General features: G+C 43.5%; 2 protein-coding genes across 8 annotated transcripts in view; one reads left to right on the top strand and one right to left on the bottom strand.

Annotated features, from left to right (window-relative positions):
• Positions 1 to 8,309, top strand: part of ARVCF (ARVCF delta catenin family member) — a 449,379-nt gene extending 441,070 nt beyond the window's left edge. Inside the window, 2 exon segments of the mRNA XM_075060041.1 lie at positions 2,802 to 2,915; positions 5,634 to 8,309. Coding sequence (XP_074916142.1) covers positions 2,802 to 2,903 — 102 coding nt within the window. The 3' untranslated portion in view covers positions 2,904 to 2,915; positions 5,634 to 8,309.
• Positions 8,310 to 11,483: 3,174 nt separating this feature from the next.
• COMT (catechol-O-methyltransferase) overlaps positions 11,484 to 22,844 on the bottom strand; it is a 38,318-nt gene continuing 26,957 nt past the window's right edge. For all 7 annotated transcript variants that reach the window (XM_032771195.2, XM_032771197.2, XM_075059976.1 and 4 more), the window contains exons 3-5: positions 22,583 to 22,776; positions 20,949 to 21,080; positions 11,484 to 18,185 (exon numbers count right to left, since the gene is read on the bottom strand). In XM_032771195.2, coding sequence (XP_032627086.1) covers positions 18,006 to 18,185; positions 20,949 to 21,080; positions 22,583 to 22,776 — 506 coding nt within the window. In that variant the 3' untranslated portion in view covers positions 11,484 to 18,005. The remainder of the gene's footprint in view (positions 18,186 to 20,948; positions 21,081 to 22,582; positions 22,777 to 22,844) is intronic.

The raw sequence follows: 22,844 nt of genomic DNA on the forward strand, positions 1-22,844 counted from the left end.
TTCCAAAGGCTGCTTAATGCCATTACAGAATGGGACATCCAGTGTCAGCAAGGAACGTGTGTCACAAGTACTCAGCAGGGGCTTGTAAATGGTTGGCTATAAAGGCACCATTTCATAAGTGATCACTCGTTAGCCTTAAATGGAAGCAAATGCTGGTCCCTAATAAAGGAGCAACTGCAGAAGAGGGTTTTATAAGCTGATATGTGCTCAAGTTCCTGTAGGTAAATAATGGTTTTACAAAAGAATGTGTTTGCTTTATCACTTTCAGCTCCTCTATCTAGGTACATTCCCCAGCCCTAAAGTGTATGGGTCTGCAGGAGACTCTGTTCTGAGAATAGTCACATCAAGCAATTACTTCCCACCATGGAAACCACAGAGGAGTGTAGCTGAAAGCCTGTGTGTCTTTGTAAAGCAGTGGGGGGTAAATAGCTCCCAGCCCTCACTCAGACTCTCCTGCACGTGGACTTTGTATAGGGGTCAGTCTCTCTTACACAAGAGCCTTCTTTAAAATGAATTTCCAACTCTCTTCTCCCACGCAGTTTTCTTCCTGAAAAGTCAGACTTGAATCTCCCACTTCCATTGTGGGCTACTGAGTTTACCAAAGCAGGCTGCATACAAGTAATTGACTTCTGTGCAATTTTTCTTACATTCACGCACAATTTTAGCTAAGTTTTTATAAGCAGTTGCTTTATGCTTCCAGCAGTGCAGTGGCACATGGGATTCCTCCCTACCTCGCAAAAACCCACACATACTCTCCTGTGTGTCAGCAGTGGGGAAAAAACAGACAATGAAACAAGAGTTTGACACAAAACGTTGCCGCTGATGTTGGGAATCTCAGTGCTAGGGAGCCCTGGGCATCTGTGGTGAAATCTCTTCACTGTTTTGTTGAAACTCCAGAAGATCCGGATGCTCCAGGTTAAATGGCCAAGCAGTTGGAAAGGAAAGACTTTTCAGTTAGTGCAAGGCATGCAGACGTGGGCATGCAGAAATAAGATAGAAAAAAATCTTCCCACAGACTGAGCCAGTAGTACACCTGCCTGGTGGTGATGGTCTGTCTATATTAACATGTGCACACAAACACTCACCATCGGGATTGAGCATAGCTACCCCTCCTCTCTATTAAAGGCAGAGGCCAGCCACAGTCCACACTGTGTTCAGACACAAATAGTTTTTTCCTCTTTCACCTTGTCAGAAGCTTCCTGTCTAGCAACCTCATTAATATAAGCCATTGTCTTGTGATATCCTTCCAGTGCCAAACCCTGCAAGCTTGTTGTTGTTAGCTGGCCTGAATGAGTAGGAGTCTCGTGTCATGTGACTGCAGTGTGACTGAAACACTGACCTTCTTACCCTCTAGGTTAGCCCAACCTCCGATCTTACTTTAATATGACCTTCCATTATCCAGTACTGTAACTGGGTGAGGATTATGGTTGTGCAGGGATTAGGAGACCTCAGCGACCCTTAAAGCTGTACTGCAAGGGAATAGCCACTGTCATTTAAAACTAGCTGCCCTATTTAGCCCATGTACAATCCATTTCCTAAACATGCACCCCTTGTGCTGTATATGATGAGAGTTGATAGCAATCACCTTTTAGTGTGAATGTAGAATGCTGATTACATTTATGCTTTACAGTCACTAGTAAACATGGAAAGGAAACAAAATCTTTGGTTGCTCTCACCTTTGCCTTTGGAAGTGGTGGCTGCTTCCTTCATTTGTTTGTCATCTGTCCTTTCCTGTTTTACTGTGTAGTACCCTGATCAAACTGGGAAATTTCTATCTTAAGTGCTTAGGAGCAATTCACTTCGTATTATTCATGGTTATGCTTTAGGGTAAATTTCCAAAGTGCTACACAAAGATTGAGCCCCAAGGCTCTGAGATTGCCACTGATGGGAATCAGGTGTCTAAATCCCAGTTACTCACTGTGGAAATACTATTTGATAGACACAATGTTATTCTGATATGGAAACAGATGGCCCAGCCTGAACCAGAGGTTAATGGTATAAGCTTTCCAATTCACCCATCCACAGTCTTAGTGTACACTGCAGGATGCTGAGCAGCAGGATGACCTAAGGGAGATGGCTGCAAAGATTAGGATGCTGTTCTGCAGGAATGACAGAAAATGCTTCTTCCAGAGGAAAGGGGGATAGGGTGGGAGGGGAGAGGATTAGCAAGTGCTTATTACTTTTAACATGTGACACACACAGGTAGCCAAATACAGCCCACAGAGCTGTATAATGCAGCCCAAGGCCACCTTCATCTTTCCTAAGGTTGAGGTGCAACCCACTGAAGCAGGTGGTGGTTCCATTGTGCAATGCTTTGGCTTGATCGGAGCAGAAGTTACTTGCGTTGGGACCTGTCTCTTCCTCAGTCTGTGCTTCCTCCCTGTGAAAGATGGAGGGCAGCCCAAATACAGTCTGATTTAGGAACTTGAGGGCAGCACCTCAGTGGCATGTCATGTTGTTGAAGCAGCCCTTAGCTGGGCAAAGTCTAGATACCCTCTGCACTACCCTATCCAAGAGAAATGTGTGTGCTGATTTCTAGCTGGTGAACAATCCAATAACCGCGGCTCAGAGGCTGTATGAGTGGCTAGGACTTGTGAATAATGATTGCAACAAAGTGAAGTGCTGCCGCGAATGCTTCTGTCAGTGCCTGTGGAATAGCTCATGCCATTGCCAATTTTGTTTCTTTCTCTCTCTCTCCACTAATTCCCCCCTTGCAATCCTTTTGAGCTGACTGATTTGTTTGTTTGTGTTTGATTAATCCACTCTGTTTTGCCTTTAACTCCTCACCCTGTTTGCTGCAGAATGACACAAATAGGAAAAACATTAACAGGAGTAACAGGGCTTCGGTGAATCTGGTGGATGCCCGTGACATTAAACCCCAGCCTGTTGACTCCTGGGTCTAATTTGCATGCATGGTAGGTCCTTTTAATGGTAATTGGTGCTAGTGATTACCTTGTCTCATTGTGCATGATCTGTATCGCTGCAGAATCTTTCCAAGGCTAATGGCTAACTGGTTCCTTTTAGGCAAATAAAAAAGGCATTGGGAAAGGGATGTTTATATTGCACACTGTATCTTTAATGAAACACAATAAACCACTGCTGTTTGATTAAATAATAACCTGTCAAATAACCAGACAGCGCATTACTATCCGGACTGATGGGCTGTCAGCTGAAATGTGAAGGATCTCTGCTATTAGGCCATGGGAATTAAATTGAATATAATTTTCCTGACTGATCTCAAATGTTTACAACCATTTCTCTCCCCCCTGCGCCCCCCAACCCTCCAACTCATTACCAGGTTTAGCCTGAGCCCTCCAGAAAAGTGCTTCCTGACAATTTGTGGATCTCCCCTGAGGCTCCCAAGAATTCCATGGTCCTGTCCCTCAAGGGAAAGCTGGTGACCCCCCACACACACACTTAAATTTCAAGGGGGGGAATTTAAACATGGAGCCACAAGTCCCACTTCCTGTTCCTTCTTCTCTGCAGTTCAAGGCTTTTTTTGGTCCCCTTCTTGTTCTCTACCTTCTCTATGTGCCAAGCTCCTTAAAACTGTACCAGCTTTTACCACTCCTGCTGTCACTAATCTGCCTCCTCCTGCCCAGTCTGTTATCCATGTTACACGTCCTGGCAGCCCGTCAGATGCCACATTGTGTGCGGTACAGACTGTGTGGCTGGCTGTGGACTAAAAGAATATCTTTAGTCACCATGAGGATTGCACTACACCACTTCTCCTTACCCAGTCCCCGAAGGCCTTATTTCCAGAGATGGTGAGCACTCATGACGCCCATTGCTCAGCACTGCAGAAAATCTGTCCTTTTCTCTACATGGAAATCACAGTAATCAGTGAGAAGGAAACTCGAGTCACGAGGCGAGTGCAGTACAATAGGAGGGATCAGAGTTCATGACACATTCTTGTTTCCTTGATGGGAAGAGCTGGAACCCTCTGGCCACTGCAGTCTGTAACAGACCTTTCTCAGCTAGGTGGACAATTCTCCCAGACCTGAAGAAGAGCTCCGTGTAGCTCGAAAGGCTGTCTCTCTCACCAACAGACATTGGTGCAATAAAAGAAATGTCCTCACCCATGTTGTCTCCCTAGTTCTCCTAGTACCTACTCAGTCTTCGGCTCCTAACCATCCCTCTTCTGGTCTTAAATCACTGACAGGCTGTGGGAGCCAGAACTGCCCCTGTCTGTCCTGTGGCTGTGTTGGAGACAAATGGGTCTGTGGACTTCAGTCCTTGGGGCTGTCAGTCTGGCACCTTTCCCTGGCTTTATGCTGACTTCTAGAAGAAACACTATTTTAAAGAATTCAAATTTCTGATTGGCTGCTTTGCTGACTCCCTCTGGGTGCTGGTTTCAAAGATAAATTCCTCTCCTGAGAAAACCTGGAAGACTTGCTCTGTCTTCACACAAATTCCTGATGGTAACAGATGAAATACAGCATTGGAGACCTGGGGGGGTGGGGTGAGGTGTATGAGATGAATTTGCAGGGCTTTGGAGACCTCCAGGAGAATGTTTTTTAAAATCACGCGTGAAGCTGGCAGAGTAACTTTGGATCATAAACAGCCTCGGTGATGCTGTGCTTCTCTACTCTTTGCATTCTCCTGGCGACTCTTGGCAAGTAACTTTAAATGTGAAACCTTCCGAGGTCTCTAATTTAGATTCACTTTGTTACTTTTCTAAGACCTTAAAATGATGGGGAAAGAAAAGCTCTTATTTCTCTTTAAATATGTGTTGGAGCATTAAATGCATATGGCTGTGAGCAGTGGTAGCACCAGCAGACCCTTTGCCACTGCAGCTCTGCACCTCACTCTTTATCTGCAGTGCTCTGACTGTTCCAGTCCTGAGTCGTGCTGGATGAGAGAACACCAACTGGGTGATGCAGACCCACAGGGGATTGGGGTGTAACCAGCAGATTCCTGCTCACTTGATTGAAGATTTGAGTCCAGCTCTCTAAAAGTGAAAAGCCAGAGCACAAAAGCCACTGGACTTCCTGGTGCCACCTTAGGACAAGGCTTTCAGTCTGGTGCATTAGGAATCAGAGGCCTGACCCTGAAATCTTTCCTTAAGAGAAATTCTCATTGAAAGCAAGTTGGAAGTCTCTGCAGAGTAAGGGGAGCAAGGTCAGACACAATTCATGGGGTTCGCACAGCTGAATCCCCTGGGCACTGCCCTGAAAATTCGCCCCATCCAACTACTACACATGTGAACCCCTGGGGGCTCTGCTGTTGCCATAGATTGTTTGTTTGTTTGTTTATTTGTATTGTGGTAGTACTGCAACCAAGATCGGAGCCCCATGGTGCTAGGTGCGGTAGGAAGTCGTGGTCCTTGCTCCAGAAGATTGAGATTTAAAGCTTTGACAGGACACTGTGTCCCACGTTTGTTCACAATCCTTGGGAGTGGAGAAGGCATTTAGGGTGGGTGAGGGGGCCGTTTTTAAACCTAGAGTGAATTTTTGATGATGTTGTTTGGTTTTTGTTGCTAATTTCTTCCCTTAAAGGAACTGTGACATTGGGATGGGTGAGGGGGGTGGACACTTGCCGCTGTCCTGCTACCTGAACTCATACTGTGTGTGCTGGAGATCAACAAAGGTGCATTATTGCATATATTAATCAGCTATGGCTTTATTTTCCAGGGCTAGAATCCAACTACTTTTTTTCTTTTTTTTCTTTTTTTTCTTTTTTTTTACTGAGGGGAAAAAACCAATTTGAACCAACACAGAGGATCTCATCACCACTGCCATTCAGATTCGGAGGGCGCTGCATCAGTGAACAGTCTGCAGATTCTAGGAGGGTGTGGGGAGAAAACAAACAACTGCCATCAGCCAACCCCGGAGCACCATGCCTTACAGCAAGACAATTTGCTTTTTAAAACTCAATTACATTCCCACCAGACACAGCCACCTCCCTTTACCTCCCTCCCCCATCAAAGAAGAAAGAATCCAAGCTTACATCTAACCGGTTAGGTTCTTAGATGACTCTTACATGAGGGTGGTGCCAAGGATGAAAAGAGAAGGTCACGTGGTGGGAAAGAGGAAGCTTTGCAAGTGAAAGAGGAACTGCAGAATATTTGAAATATCTCTTAGGTATAGTCTTGAGGAAACTAGCACTTTTCATTTGTTTTTTGGGTTTTGTTTTGAACTGTGAATTTAATTTTTAAAAGATTTTTATATTAGGGAGTTTGGGTTTTTTGGTTTTGAGCTTTTATTTGTTTTTGTTTTTTTCACAAGAAATGCAGGAATGTTGAGTGGGTTTGTTGGATTTTAATGAAAGGAGAGAGAAACTATTTACGCTGGTTGAACGGACTGGAATGCAGACAGCGAAGTTGATGCGAGCTGTATAATCTGCTATTAGAGTAAGCGATATCACACTGTGTTATATTATCATTATAATCTGGTGTACAATACTTCTGCCTTTTGACTTCTGTAATGGTTCTGGTTTTACTTCCACATATGTAAACAGTTTGACGGTTTCAGTCCCAATTCAGAAATCTGTGCTGAGAAATGGAGTTGGCTCCCTTTTTAATTTTTGTTGCTCACGATGATTGCAGTAAAGGAGTTGCTTCCCTCCCCCACCCCCCAAGTGTTGATGTTGGGTTAATGATTATTTTAATCTTTAACATAATTTTATTTCTCATAGCTGTTAACACATTGGGGAAGAATGGTAGCTTCCTCATTAGTGAGTTCCCATTAGAAGACACTGTAATCTTCAGATGGGTCCACCCCTTATATTTTTGCAGATAGACTCAGTTTCTGTTGGATCCATCCGTGTTTTGGGCTATCGAGCCAGATGAAAAGTGCTACAAAGGGAACTGATATATTTTTTTAAAGAAATCATCATCCTGGTTTTGGTTTTTGAGGTTGCACACTTAAGTAAGGGTCAAATTCAGCCACTTGCTGAGGGTCTACTCAGAGCCACCTGGTAGGCCATAGGCAGACTCTCTGCACAAGGGTGAATTTTTGCCCCCCACGGTCACATTTTACACACACGCTATCTGGTGATGCTATGTATTAAATGCAAATCACTGATTTCCTTTGGGTTTTGATCCAGTGAGGGAGAAGGATGAAAACAAGAATCAAATCTCTTTCCTAGCATTGGATGGATGCCTTTTACTTACTTTGTTTAGTTATCATTGTCATTTGGTTGCCATGTTTACGCCTACAAGTTCTTAAATACAGTGTGACTGGAAAGCACATTTTTGAATCAAGCAGACTTAATTTTGGGATTTCAGTGCCTGCCATTTCCTTTGTACATTAAAAATGAAAAAAAAAAACCCAACAAAAACAAAATATTACTGTAATAGTAAACGTCTAATTTTTTGTACAAAATTAAAAAACTAAAAAAAGCAAGCATCAAGAGCTTTGTATCTTCTTGAGTATAATAAAATTTGACAGATACATATATATAAATAAATAAATATATATATGCATATAGTTGTGCAGAGGATACGTTGTCAAAACCGTGTGAAGTAGTATGCAGGACTGTTGATTCAGGGAAAGACTGATGCCCAGGCTACACACACTAACTTTGCTCCCCCTTCCCATCTCACTCACGCACAGAGGGGTTACGTCTGGGTCCTAAGAGAGGTGATGTTGCTGGGAGCAAAGTAAGATTACAGTCATTGGTTATGTTTACCCTTGTGAGAGAGTCCTGTGAGGTCAAATATGCTTAGCTGGTTGAGGGAGGCAAAGACAGATGCATCTCTGACCATTTGGATTTTGATGGGCGGGGAGTTCTTTCTTCATGTAGATGTAAAGTATAGAGAGTGAAATCAGATGCATAGTTTTACTGTATATTCTAACAATGGTGCTCTTTTCATACTTGTTCTACCAATAAGTGGAGACCCTTTTAGCTAGGCTGTTACACAAGAGTTTTATACTGCTTTGGTTTCTGTACCTTGTGTGTTTTTGTATATGAAAGGATTTAAAAAAAAAAAAAACTTGCTTCAGCAATTAGCAATGGAACCTTCTTTGTAACCTATTAGAAGTGCATAAGGAAAGGTCTGGTATCAATCTGTCCCTGGTTAATTTTATCAGAGTATTGTATTTACCAAAGGAGTCTCAGCAAAAGATTACTGCAAATAACTCGCCAAATGTTGCAAGGCTTTTCTGCTAAGTCTTTGCGATGTTCTTATTCTACAAATATTCCAAAGCCAAGGAGAGGTTAGGAGGGAGAATGCCAACGGGGAAGGCTGTAGGAAACACCCTAGGGAGAGGAGACAGGGGCAATAAACTTCAATGATCTCCTATCCAGAGAGAGACCCCAACAAAAACCTAGATCTAAACATCCATGGTATAGGGATGATCAGAATCCAGATCGGGCAAATGGGCTCTCTTTTTATAATGGGCTGAACCAAAAACACAGGGGTGTTTGAGAAGATCGTGTTTTATATTCTAAGCAGAAGCCATCCTACCCCATTAGAAGGAATGGAACTGGATGCTTGGAATCATTTGCGGCTGATTGTTCTTTTTCCTTGTTTCCTGCTTAGTCTTTCTGTGACTGCTTTGTTTGCAAGGCTTCTTGCTACTGAACAGAAGACACCCCACCTCCCTCCAGTTAATAGTATGAGGTGTTTATACCAAGAGGCAAAATATCAGGACTGTTAACAGGAGCAGAGGGGCTCTGACCACACTCACCACAATGAAGATTTACTCAGAGTATGTAGCAATAACAAGAATTTGATCTTGTACATTTCACTGCTTTTCTTCTGCTCCTCTCCTGCAAGCCTTTCCCTGGACATTGAGCAGAGAGAGGGATCCCAAGGCTGATTTAGACGTGAGAATGGCCTCCAGTGTTAGCAGCACCTCCCACCAGCCATAGACCAAATCAGGAAACTCTCTACTTTAAAATGACACTGCTGATCAGTCCTAGCATCACATTTAATTAAGTGGCAGGGAAAGCATGTTGCAGAGGGTGGGCTCACCTTTGAGAGGGACTCTTACAGAAATGTATTGGCGCAGGGCTGCTGTATGGTAGCTATACTGTATGAGGTCCCATATGAGGAGAGATTAAAGAGGCTAGGACTTTTCAGCTTGGAAAAGAGGAGACTAAGGGGGGATATGATAGAGGTATATAAAATCATGAGTGGTGTGAAGAAAGTGAATAAGGAAAAGCTATTTTTTTTCCCCATAATATAAGAACTAGGGGCCAACAAATGAAATTAATGGACAGCAGGTTTAAAACAAATGAAAGGAAGTTCTTCACACAGTGCACAGTCACCCTGTGAAACTCCTTGCCTGAGGAGGTTGTGAAGGCTAGGACTATAACAGGGTTTAAAAGCGAACTGGATAAATTCATGGAGGTTAAGTCCATTAATGGCTATTAGCCAGAATAGGTAAGGAATGGTGTCGCTAGGCTCTGTTTGTCAGAGGGTGGAGATGGATGGCAGGAGAGAGACCACTTGATCATTACCTGTTAGGTTCACGCCTTCTGGAGCACCTGGCATTGGCCACGGTCGGTGGACAGGATACTGGGCTGGATGGACCTTTGGTCTGACCCAGTATGGCCGTTCTTATGTTCTATAGCTAGCTGATAACCTACTGGGACCTTTCAGGATGTGTGTCCTTACCCACCCCTGCCAATCCCTCCCCGCTACAACCCACCTGTGGCTTCCCAACTGTGTATGGGCTTCATTTGAGAAGATAAGGAATGTGAATGAAGGAAGCACTAGGCATTTTAGCAGGGTTCAAATGCAGAGGCGGGAAAGCAATAGTGTGTGTGAGAAAATCAGCCTGAAGTGAAACAGCTCCAGGTCTCAGTTCAGTCAGGTCTCAGGATTAAGTATGCAGCCTCCTTCCTGCCATTTGCTCCAGACACCTGCACCATGACAGCCAGAGATCAAGCCCACAGAGGAGCAAGGGCTAGAAAAAACACACCAGGGTTTTTGGACAATGGATGCAGGCTTCCTATTGCCTGGGAGGAGGAGGGAACAGCTGTTGCCTCAGCTAGAGGGCTGTGATAAAATGGGGGTAGTTTGATTCCCTCAGGGACTCAAGTTCTCCCACAGAGCTCTGTCCCCGGAAGCAGCCCTAGCGCAGCCCATGGCACTATGTTGTCACCACTGAAAAAAACAAGCGCTAACTTTGCTGGGGCTGCCATGACTCAGGAGCCCCCTGTGGCTCTAGGTTTGGCTGCTGTGTATTGGAGTAATAGCTGTACCAAGTCAATAGGTTCCTACAGATACTGCTGGTGGGCTAGGCTGTGCTCAATGCAGGATTCTGGGAGGGGTGGGGAAATATGAGGCTCCAAGCTAAGCCACGTTTCTGCTCTCCTGATTCTGGAGCTGGCCACGTGCCAGTTCGCCCCTCTACATAACTTGGAGGGGCCCAAAGACTAATGGCTGGACTGGTGGCCCACAGATGGGTTTGCCGGCTGTAGATTCCTGGAGTTTGGTGTGCTCTGGCCACCTCTAGTTATGTTCTCAGGAATGCCCCCTACAGAGAGGGGAGTGAATGGTATAGAGCCAGCGTACCCTTCCTTACCACCTAGGAATTCCTCCTGCAGCTCTCAGAGCAGCACTGTCTCCAAAACATCATGAAAGGGACTGGTTTGGGGCCTGGAACTGGCCCAGGATAGAGAGAGAGAGAGAGGGGGGAAGCAATGGTTTGCAAATGTGGTTCCACCAGTCCAATAAGCTCTTGCCAATACTGCTGAGAATTGGTGACACGTGGCCTGCTACATAAAAGGCTTGTGATATACAAAGCACTTTTTCACGTGGGTGCAGCTCCCAGAACATTAGGATGGCAAGTGTCCCAATTTCATTACTTACCTGCAGCTTATTATATGGTTTAGGCTTGATTACCAAGGGGGATGGGTGCATTATAAGTCCCTAGACAGCAGAGGCCAAGCACCATAATAATGAGATTGATTTTATTACTTCCTGCTGTGACACTCCTCATGGCCTCACTCTTTCTTTGAAAACCATAATGTGCTAATAGCTTCAGCCCATGCTTTTGTGCTGTTGGGGTTGGGTGTCTGTGTGTGTCTCTCTCTCCCCCTCCCATACTTTCAAAGGTGTTTATAGAGGTATAGTTTCTGGCAAAGTCTCTTCACTGTTCTGCTCCTGATGTTTCCTTTCCTTTCACAGAAAGGTTTTCCTCTGATTATTGGTACAGTAACTAGTCTAGTGCATTAAGGGGCCATATTATAAACTTTTTTTTCCCTGTCTTAAATTTACATTGGGGTAGAATGTTCAGAAACAAGATTGTGGGATGAGTGACAAGGAGGAAAGAGCATATGTTGCAAAACCTGCCAATCCAACTGAGGATATAATTGCTCAGCAAAACAAAAACATAACTAGACTAAGAAGCTTACTGGTAATTAGTAGCTAATGTGTTTGTAACTATCATGTGCCTTAAAATTTTCATGGTAGGAAAATAAACAAAACAAAAAAAATCACCAATGTGTTTTCTGTAATACTACTCAACATTATCACTGTAGTTTAGACTGGTGGGGTTTTGCATTGTATTTACACTGTACTATAAATTGGAACACTTAGAATGATTTTATTTTAAGGGTAAGACGGGGGGAATAAAAGGTGAATTATGCTTTCATAGAACAAATGTTACCGTAACAGAATGTATTATTATAGGAATTTTCCATAACACTGATAAATAGAATGCTTGTTAGAGACCAGGTATGTAGGATAACAGTTTGGTGTGTTTTCAATAAACCATGCCTGGAAAGAACATGTGTGCCATTGGTTATTTGTTACATCAGATGTCCTAAATATTCTCTGCCATATAACATAATTTAGCCAAGACACAGAGTAGTGGGACCCTAGTGCAGGCCAGCAGTGTGCTGCGAAAAAACCTCTGGTAATGAAAGTGATTGGCATATGCTTTAATGTACTGCAGCTGGAAACGGTAATTCCATGGCTTATGTCAGCGTAGCAGAAAGCCATATAATGACTTTGGAGTATAGATCATGGTTTTATTAAGACATAAGGGTGTTTCTGTGGGGGAGGGGACAGACATCTGCATGGGTCTTTTCAAAGGACTGCACATTTAGATTGACAAGCATATCTTACTGATGGCTTTACCATTTGTGAGGTCACTGACCTTTCCCCACGCTTGCTGATAAAATATTTGAGTACACCACGTCACATGGCTGTAAAGTAAGAGAGAGTGTGTGTGTGTGTGTGTGTGTGTATGGTTTAAAAAAAAAAATCAGAGATCCTAGGAATTGACTGGAGCTAAATGCAAGCTTTGGGTGAGATGTGAGAAACCTCTCTTGCACTTCTCTTTTTTACATGCTTTTAGGATATATTAGATCATTTAGTTTTACTGCTGTGTGGAAGGGAGATCCACCCAGAAGCTGAGGAGACAACTTCCCACTACATGACATGGCCAATTGCTGACAGATCTGTTGTGTTAATTTTGATGGAATAGCTGGGCCCAGGCAATCAAAGGTGTTAACGTGATCCTATCACTGTACAACACAAAAGAGTTAAACATGGCTCAAGATTTTGAATACAGAGACCTCAACCTGCTTAGTCCCATGACAACCATCACCATTAAACATTTTGTAAGGAGAAAGAGAAAACCAGTCAAAGCATTTCAAATGTAAAGTATTCTACAATATTTCTCATTCCCTTTTCCTTCAGCAGCAAAAAGTTTTTGTAGGGAACCCCCAAACCTGCCCCACTTGACAGTCTTTCCCCCAAAAAGAACAGTTATCTAAAAGAGAAGTTAGTTGAGCTGGTCTGGAGCTGCTGATAAAGACCAGTCCCATTCGCTTCAAGATCAAACAAGAAAAATGGGGACACAAAATGACAGCAAACAACCACCAAGGTAGAAAATTCAGTTTCTGCCTCTGGTGCTGACTCACTTGCAGCTTCCTGCCTGAAGCAGCTCAGGACAGCATATGCCTTTTATCAGCCAACCACAAGACCTAGCAAACCACTACAAGCATTGGGAGATGTAGGGCATTGCTTTTAGCAGCCTATCTGGTTATGAGCTTACAGCAATGTTGTAAAAGATGCAGTCATGTTTGGCTAAGCCAGACACTTACTAGACAGAAGGAAATTTGAGAAAGTTAGAAAAGAGAAATAAGGTGGAGAAAGGTCAAGAACACGTGAAGGAGGGGTGACAGTAGGCACCCAAGTCTCATATTTCAGGTCCTATTCAGAACTTAACCAAAGTGGTAGAAGTGGTGGTGATGTTGGTTCCCTCTCTCTGTCCTGGATTGGTCAGGACAATGAAGGCCTAACTGTTGTTGTGGATCCTGGCATCCCAAGAGATGGTGGGGCAGCCACAGTGATAAAGTTCTATCCTTCCAGTCCACCAATTTCCACAATTTTGATTCCCCCTCAAAGACTCCTTTTTAAAGGATCCCCTAAAGGAGGTGGTGAGTGGCACAGGCCATCTCCTCTGTATTCAGTCCACCAATTAGGTTAGTTAATTTCTGATTCCATTCATCTTTTGTTTTAGTCATGATCTTAACACAGTCCTTGGGTGGTATCAGCAGATCTTTTTATTTGACCTAATCAGTCTTTAACTTCTGTCAACTTTTATATAACTGTATGTCATAGGCTGAGTTGGATATTTGTGACGTTGGAAAATGCAGAGAACAAACCTCTGCACAACAGTTCTTCTCTGAGGTATACCTTCGAGGACTGACTCTCCCTGGCAGGTTCATCAATGTTGATCAGATCAACAGAGAGATTGATGTGGCAAACAATGTCACGCTTCTTGACCTGCACTCATCAAGCATAGGAAAGCTCCAGCAAAAATCTCTATCAGTAATAGTGCCCTGCAGTGAGCTGGCAAGCAAGAGGAGGTGAGGTTTTTCCTGGTAATTAAACATTAGTAAATCATATTACCGGTCAAGCTTCATTAAACCATTAATAGGTTATCACTTTTGAGGTTCCAAAGACCTTTAGCTGTGGATGCTTGTTAGCAGTACTGGGGCGTTTATCTTCAACTTACCTTCTCTACTTTAAATCTCAGATGTCTAGAATGCATCCCAAGCTGTTCTGCAAAATCATGTGCTGGTCTTGTACACACAGACAGAACATCTCATTTTACAAGCAATGTGGCTCTTACCCTCAGAATCTGGCTCCTAGTAGGTATTGCCAACATTCCGCTGCAGGAAAGAATCTGACTTTTGTGTTCATTATGGCTGCACTAAAGTGGCAATGAATAGTAGATGCTGTAGGTAAGATACTGAGCTAAAACAAATATGTGGTTTCTACAGCTGACCTTTTACAGCTGTCAGAGTAGCTTCATTTTCAGCTCATCTTCTGGCCAAACTGGAGAACGGAGTCCCTAATGTGAAAGGTTAACGTGGGAACAATTGACATGAAATATCACAGCCCGGGTCTGTTTCTGATTTCAACAAAATGTCCACTGAGCTTCCTGTCACCACAGTGGGTGTTCAGTATTTTCTTGCTTCCTACTGTAACAGCTTTGTTTGTAACTAATGCACAGCATTGGCAATGCCACACTGTGGTACAAGCTCGCAATAAGTAAATGAAAAATTAAAGGGATGTTAGCAAATTTGGTTGACCCCTTGCCTCCCCCAATCTTTCAGCTGTCATCTTACCTGTTTAAAAAGCCGGTTTTTGTGTGTGTTGGCCCTCCCCCATAATGGGGGGTGGGGTGGGAGGGTTAGGAGATACTGTCATAGGAACTGACCCTGGTCTCTCACATAGCACAGCTCGCTACCACTAGGCCCTCCCAATATTTTCCATTGGGCTAATTTATCTCAATTAGGATTGCTTAAGTTAGAATTGATCATTTGCAAGGTGAGTTGGGAGAACTGGCTGGAGGAATTTATTTAATTGGTAGTTTCCATCAGTGGCACGTTACAAGCTGAGGGTCTTTGGTCAAACACTCAAACTCTGATCTACTGTTCCATTGAGAACAGGATTGTGAATATTTGGGTTGTCTTTGACACCCACTACAATAGGATGATATTGCATCGACTCTCAATCGATGCTGGGATCTTTAGGACACTAGCTATCCCTGTACAAAGGAGGCTATTCAGAGAGCTTACAGCCTTCACTGCTTCCACAATCCAAAGTGTGCTTTTACTCTGAAAAGCAGCTCTGTTTGCCAGTCATTCAAATTCAGCTAGGTTCTTTCCTTTTCGCCCTTGGTCACCAGTAATAAATAGTGTTACATGGGTCTGGCTGAGGGCAAAATTTGTCCTTGCAATGGAACTTGGTTAGCAATCTGATGATGCATGAACCGGAACAGAACTGAGCTCTTCCATAGCCATGCTGGCCCTGTAATTCTACTTGGAGAAAAACACTTAATTTTGACCTTAAAAGAAGTGGCTGTGGCTCTGACTGCATACAGAGCTCACATTCTCTCTTTCCCAAATAAAACTGCCATGCCACATAAGCGAATCCGCTCTGTGTAATATCTACACCAATCTAATTGCTTCTCTGTACTTCTCCCTGCCACGTCCTGTTTTCTTGATACTCTCCTTACATAAAACCACAAAATGAGAACACTTTTCCCTGATTCTGTTTTGCAAAGTACAGCAGAGGACTGCATTGCAAGCTGCACCTAAACCTTTCTTGACATGCAAATGATCTCACAGCACGTTTTTGCTTCAGAACTCTTACATGCAACAACGTCACAATACAGAGCTTCTGAGCATGCAACCTCTGATGTATGTAGGGCTTCATCAGTATCAATAAATCACAGCAACCTGCTGTGGTGAGAGGGAGACTTAATTGCAATCAAAGGCATATATGGGCTAAAAATGGAAGAGACCTGCCAAAGTTATGACCTTTAAAACAGTGGGCACTGGCCACTCACCCCACGATGTAGATGGGTTTGTAAATTGTATTCTCCAGGTGTTTTGCAAACAGTTTAAAATCACCAGAAGGGCTCTGATACCATACCAGTGAGTTACGCACATGATCACTAATGATCTCTACAGCTGGGCACTTATACGTTGTTTACATTTATATTTCAGGGTGAGAGATGGCTGCCCTTTAGCGGCTCAGAAAGGGATGACGCACACACCCATGCACAGTACAGCTCTGCACTATTAGCTATGGGCACTATATGACATTTTCACCTCCTGAGGCATCAGTTATTGGCCACTGCTGGAGAGTCAATCCTGGAGTGGATGGACCAGGGATCTGATCCAGTAGAGTTTAAGGTTGAGAGAGACTATTAGAGATTTTCTTTATCAAGGTAAATTATGGTGGCTTTGCCTCATTGTGCCTGTTTGGAAAGTAATGCATCCACGAGCTGGCTGGGTGTCATAAACCATGATGGGGTATGATCAGAGCCATGGCAGTAGGGCCAGGCTCAGAGCCAGAATCAGGAGTCCAGAGCTGGTTTGGAGTGAGGCCAGAGTTAGAGCATGGCTGGAGCAGGCTAAGGCTTGGGGAGTCTGTTGCCACTGTGAGGCAGGAGAGAGTTCCAAGCCATAGAGTATGTTGCACAGACTGAGCTGCTGTTCCTCCTGTGAGGCTTATATACCTGTCCTGAGAGTCACCTGAGCAGTTTCTGGCTTGTGGATTGGCTGGGGCCTAGCACAGGAGTGGCTTCTCACTTTTCACTGGGTTCCTCTAGTTAACTGTGTCCATTTTCAATTTGATCTTACGACTGTGGATAACTTGCTCTCCTTTTCAGTTCTATTGTTTAAAGTCTTTGCCAATCTCATTTTCACCGACTTAGAGATGTGATTCTCTCCTGAGCCAGAATTAATAAAACTTCAGGGAGGCGAACTGCAAAAGCAGCTGGCTAAATAACATGTCTGTGAGAATCCAAAGTGGAAGGGGATTGGGAGTACGTATCTACTGGTTTTAGAATACAGGGTCTATTTCTAGAGCTGCTCCCTGGCTGAAACCTACAGCGGAAGTGCTGGACAGAGTCCATATGGAATAAAATGGAGTCACATGCTCAGTAACTGCACAGGTCATTTTTTTCCCCTTCATTTTTATTTATAAATTTTGAATTTCACCCAGTTGTGTGACAGCAATGGGACACGTTGAGAAGTGCCCTGCCAGTGGACTGTTGCACCATTTGGGTGACTAAAGTCACTTTGGGTTTGGCCTTGTACCTTAATAATAAATCCTTACTATTTACTGTAATGTGAACACAACCTAGGGCATACAATAATCGGACAGAAAAGCACAGCCTGTTGTGTCCTATTATAAATCATCAGCCAGCACCTTACATTTATGCAGCTCTTGCCCTACAGTAAGAAGCATATCCTGTCTCCAAAGAGCTTACATTGGTTAGGTACAATGCAAAGGGTTGGAAAACAGCATATTAATCAAGGTCTTGGCGGTTTATGTGCATTTGATAGTTCATTATAAAGAAGCTGCTCCCTTAATGCTACTTGTCCGTTTAAAGGACCCCACAAATGTATATTTTTATCCATTTATTTCGTGTAGCCTTCCTGGTCCCTCCCCCACAATCACATTAATTATCTTGTCTGCCTCTCCTACTGTCAAACTGTGTTTTGGTTTGTTTCTCCAGCACAGAACATAAGGAATTTTTACTAGTAGCTAGCAAGGAATGTGTACGATGTAACTGACGGATTCTTCACTGCAGTGCATTGCCAGTTATTTAGCCAAATCAGAGCTGCTGAAATATTCCTTCCCTGAAAACTGTGTCTTTCTCTCTCTTAGAAGCGATTAGTCTGTTTTGGCTTAAGGACACAGAAAATCACAGCGAAGCTGAGAGGCTGTTTCACTCTTGGCTAGTAGGGTTTGAACTCAGAGTAAACTGATTGGTTTTGCTGTTTGGCAAGAAGCAGATCACCTTAAGGGAGTGGATATCCTCTTGGATGCAGATAGCCATCTGAAAAGAGGAAAAAAACAGGCCTCTCCCTCTAATCTTTGGCTGGCTACCCTACTTGTGCACATGTTCGCTAGTCCTTGGTTTCCCTCTTCTCTAAATCCATCTTCTTCATTATAGCTTGCTTTAATTGCAGCCCCAAAACTACAGAAAGCTAAACATAAAGCACAGACAGAGTTAACTTGTACAGTTGCATTTACAACACTTGAAACAACAGTTAGATACCAGTGACGCCCTTTATCCCACAAACACGGCCTTTTCCATGGCGTCCTTCACTTTCATGTATTCCACGTGCGAGGGATAGTTGGTACATTCAAACCTGTTGTTATTGCGGATATACTTAATGAACTCTGGAGCCCCAGGGACAATGACGTTGTCAGCCAGGATAACAGAGCCCTTCCTCAGCAAGCCATGGTCCTAGAAAGAAGAGAGACTTGCGCTTGGTGAATCTGTTCATCTAGAAGGAGCTAACGTTTGCTAAGTGGTAGTGCAATGCATTCTCATATTAGTGACATTTCATGCTAATGTGAATTCCTGTACTAACATGGGTTTGATCAGGAACAAATAGCCATGACTCACTCTACAGGTTCGGCAAGTAACCCTGAAAAGCTGGATCTTTCTGCTAACATCATCAGCAGTAAAAGAATTAATAATACTGATAAGAAAGTGATGGCAGTAGGATTCAGATTCAAATGAATGGTGACAGCTCATGCCTAAATTACTGTTTCTGGCGGTCTCTGCCGGGTTAAGAAGACATCTCTGTAATTCACATTTGGAAGGATTTCTTCACACATGGAGAGACTTAATCTGAAATCAAAACGAATGGTCAATATTGAAATTTTGCAGAAGCTGGTGAAGCCACCAGAGCGGGGGCTGCATGGCATTCTGGGCAGCAAAGTCTCAATGGGGCCCTGGCCCACTACTAGAAAAACTCAGCATTTATGACTGAGATTTCCTGTGCTCAATCTTCCTCAATCCCATCCAACCTTTGGCTGCTTTATTTCGCGACAGGGTGTGGAACACAGTTAGTGCCCAAAGAGGGCCAGGCTGCCAAGGTACCAAGAATTCAAGAGGCATAATTAACTTGCCGTATACCCGGACATCCAACATTTAACAAAAGTAAAGCTGCAACCATATCATTTGCTTCTTTGTATCTTCCTTGACAAAGAGACATTGCTTATCTGAATACACCAGCAATTTTCAAAATAAAAGCCTGCAGCTTATCAGCTTTGTTCCCACCTTGCAGTTATGGGAGGGTTGAATCTTTAAGGCTCCATGAATGGCTTTTGCCCCACACATGAGTATTGTAGAGGCCACTAGTGGTTAGCTCACCGATCTGAAGAGAAGAGGCAGTTTGGGAGGTATGTCAATATCCTCTGGCCTGTACTTTCTAATAATCAGATCAGAAACTTGAGTGAAAAGGGCATTTCTCCAGCTGTAATTTCCAGCACTAGCTGCTGTGTCTTTGTGACTCTGCTGATGTTTGCCAGCTGCTCTTTGTATCAAGGACCTTTTCTAGACCTGGGTGAAAGAGAAACTGTCTGGGACTCAAACCACAACTTGGCTAATCTGAAATGCTTGTCAAAAACTATGTTCAAAATGCCAGGCTGGAGAAATATTCGAAGTGTTTCCTTCAGCCGGTCCATCTAAAGTCCCTTGGGGATGTTACATGAGAATAATGTAGAATACATGAGAATACATGTTCATGAGAATAAGCAAAACTCTTTGGCTTGGAATTGCATCAAACTGTTGACTAAGAAGCTGGAGCCAAATGATTCTCAATCCTTTGCTTTAGCTGGTTTTTTGCTTTGTCGTTTTAAGGTTCAGAGCTGGAACTGGTGCTCCAGCCCTCCAAAGAGCTGGGAGCTCAGTAACTGTTACAGAGCAAGTTTTAAAATGAACATTCTTGGGAGGCAAAGGAATTTCAGAACAAAAATGTACTGTCTCCCAGCTACTGATGTGTAAATTCAATGGTGGGTTTTAACAAGAAGTCCCAAGGAAACCCTCTACTTTTTAAAAAGTTGCTTGTAGGGAGGAGAGAGTGGGAGTCTAAGACAGAGTGCTTGTATTCTCCAGACAGGGGTGGTGAACTGGGGTTATGCAAGAGAGGGAGAATGGGGCTAGTGCGATGCAGTCAGCAGAGGCTCCCATGGTCTTAATGCAAGAGAGGCTCATACAAGGGCGAGTGGGTAGATATTTGTGGAGAATGTAACTGAAAAATGGCATTTCCATCCAATTAGTCATTTAGTTCTAGAAATAGTCACAGGTCTAATGGTGCTATTGAGCTGTGATATGTGCATTTGCGCTGTTTTTATAAACACAGAGGCTATGATTATCACTGGGTTATTTGCTGACGTTTGGAAATATTCCGGGGTCCTTAATTGCTCTTGTTTGTCATTACCTGGCTGTTTAAAGCCAACCCATAATTTCCTAATGCTATTATAGCCTCCTAATTTTGTACTGAAGTGTCATTAACTGTTACCTTTGTTGCTAATAGAATCTGTCCCCACGTCTAGCTGTGGGTGGAAAGAGGCTGAATGGCATTTCCTGGAATGAGAGCCTAGCATGGTCCTAGGAGTAGTCTTCCCTCTGCTAAGGGCTGCTTTATAGCCAATCAGATGGTAAGGATGCCCCAGATGTTCACAGAAAGAAGGTACAAACGTGCTATCAAGATTGAATTTCATCCTGGAACACAAACCCTGACAACAGAGTTTGCCATCAGGAAATTAATGCTGGGACTGGAGTCTGAACTTCTCCAAAATCCAGGGTATTTGGATCAGGTATCCTGGCTTAATCTAACAGGGAAAGACTTAAGTCATGATGTTCAGACCCAAACCTGTACTGCCCCAGTGTCTGTGGGTGGTTCTTATTGGGTATTCAGCTTCAGCCCTTTCCAGAGAGGAAGATCCTGCAAGTGGCTGAACAATCCCTGGGAAGTGCTGAGCATCCTTAGTTCCCATTGGCAATAATAGGGGAGGCAAGGGCACTCAGCACTGTTGTGAATCAAGCCCCAAAGCTCCATCCCTTTTCATCACATGGCTGGCTGGTTGTTAAATGTATCTCTGGTGAGTGCCCTGCTATAGCTATAGAAAACACGCACTTCCCAACTGTTCTGGGAAGATCTTACAGACTCTGAATATTCACTATGGGGGTTTTAGGGCTGAAATCATTCCAACTCACAAGCAGCAGGATGGTGTCTGGCAGGTATCTATCTTTCCAATGGTCGAGAAAGACAAAATCCAGTGTGTCCACTTCATGCTTTTTCTTCAGCTGTGGGATAATTGTCTCCGAAGGGCCTTCTAGAATTTTCACCTGAAAAGCAAATTCATCTCATGTTGATCTGTGCACCTTGTTTTAAGCACAATGCCCCTCACCCTTTAAGTTGAAGTCAGACTTCCGTGACCATGTTAATAGTGTTGGTGGATAACTTCAGCTGCTGGCTGGCTTTGGATCACATGGGCTTTTTTGATAAAATGACTCAATTATTTTTTCTCTGTGCAATTATAAGAAGTCTGTGACCTTGGCTCTGCTGGGAAGAGTGACTGTCTGCTGGTGACGAGGGAATCCCCTGCTGGCTTGGAATTGCAGTCACTTCTCAATCAAACCTTCTTGTCCAAAGCAAATAGAACGTACAGAAGAGAGGTTAAAAAGATGAATTATTTAGTTTGGAACAGAGCCTGCCCCTGTGTATTCTTCTTCTGGCTCAGATAGCTGGAAACTTGTGAGAATAGCTCATGCAGTTTGGGGAAACTCAAACTGCAATCCCTGCTCTCACTTGAGCCCCAAGCTCTTCCAAACCCCAATTTGGATCTGAATCACACTACTCTTAAGAACACCATAACGGCCATACTGGATCAGATCAATGGTCCATCTAGCTCTGTGTTACAACAGTGGGCAGTGCCAGGTGCTTCAGAGGGAATGAACAGAAGCGGTAATCATGAAGTGATTCATCCCCTGTTACCCACTCCCAGCTTCTGGCAAACAGAGGCTAGGAACACCATCTATGCCCATGTTGGCTAATAGCCACTGATGGACCTATTCTCCATAAACTTACCTAGTTCTTTTTTGAACCCTGCTATAGTCTTGGCCTTCACAACATCCTCTGGCAAAGAGGTCCACAGGTTGATTGTGCTTTGTGCGAAGAAATACTTCCTTTTGTTTGTTTTAAACCTGCTGCCTATTAATTTCATTTGGTGACCCCTAGTTCTTGTGTTATGAGAAGGAGTAAATAACACTTGCTTATTCACTTTTTCCACACGAGTCACGATTTTATAGATCTCTATCATATCTCCCCTTAGTCGTCTCTTTTCCATGCTGAAAAGTCTCTTATTAATCTCTCCTCATATAGCAGCTGTTCCATACCCCGAATCATTTTTGTTTCCCTTTTCTGAACCTTTTCCAATTCCAGTAGATTTTTTTTAAGATGGGGCGATCAGATCTGCATGCAGTATTGAAGATGTGGGTGTACCATCGATTTATATAGAGGCAACATGATACGTTGTCGTCTTATCTTTGTCTTCTTGCTAACGATTCCTAACCTTGTTAGCTTTGCCCCACCTTTACTAACTACTCAGATATCTTAAACACAGAATGTGTACGAAAAGGTGTTCACGACCCTGCCCCAGTCCCTAATGGGCATTTCCCAACTTCACACAGATGAACCCAATTGCCATGCTCAGTTCACTGCTAAAATAGCCTGGGATATTGCAATTGCTATGTTAGCCTAAGTATAAGAGGGTGAAATGCCAGTATTTCTTCTGACCTAACAGCTGCTTAGTCCCTTCATTTACTAGCCACAGAAGATCAAGATGTACCTTATCTTGCACTCCAGCAAACTCAATCATCTGTCTGGCAATAGCAGCAAAGTCAGGGTTGAACTCAACGGTCAGTAAGCGAGCACTGGGCTTTAACAGCCGAGCAATCCTCACAGCTGAATAGCCACAGTACGTTCCCAGCTCCAGCAAGACTGATGGCTTTGTCTCCTCCAGTATCTTATCTAGAATCAAACCTGAATGGGAGAGAAATGGGTTAACTGTGGACTAAATCAAACTGCATCAAATAATAAAGTTAGTGGAT

This window comes from Chelonoidis abingdonii, chromosome 22 (assembly GCF_003597395.2).
Source record: "Chelonoidis abingdonii isolate Lonesome George chromosome 22, CheloAbing_2.0, whole genome shotgun sequence".
In the NCBI taxonomy this organism is placed as follows: domain Eukaryota; kingdom Metazoa; phylum Chordata; order Testudines; family Testudinidae; genus Chelonoidis; species Chelonoidis abingdonii.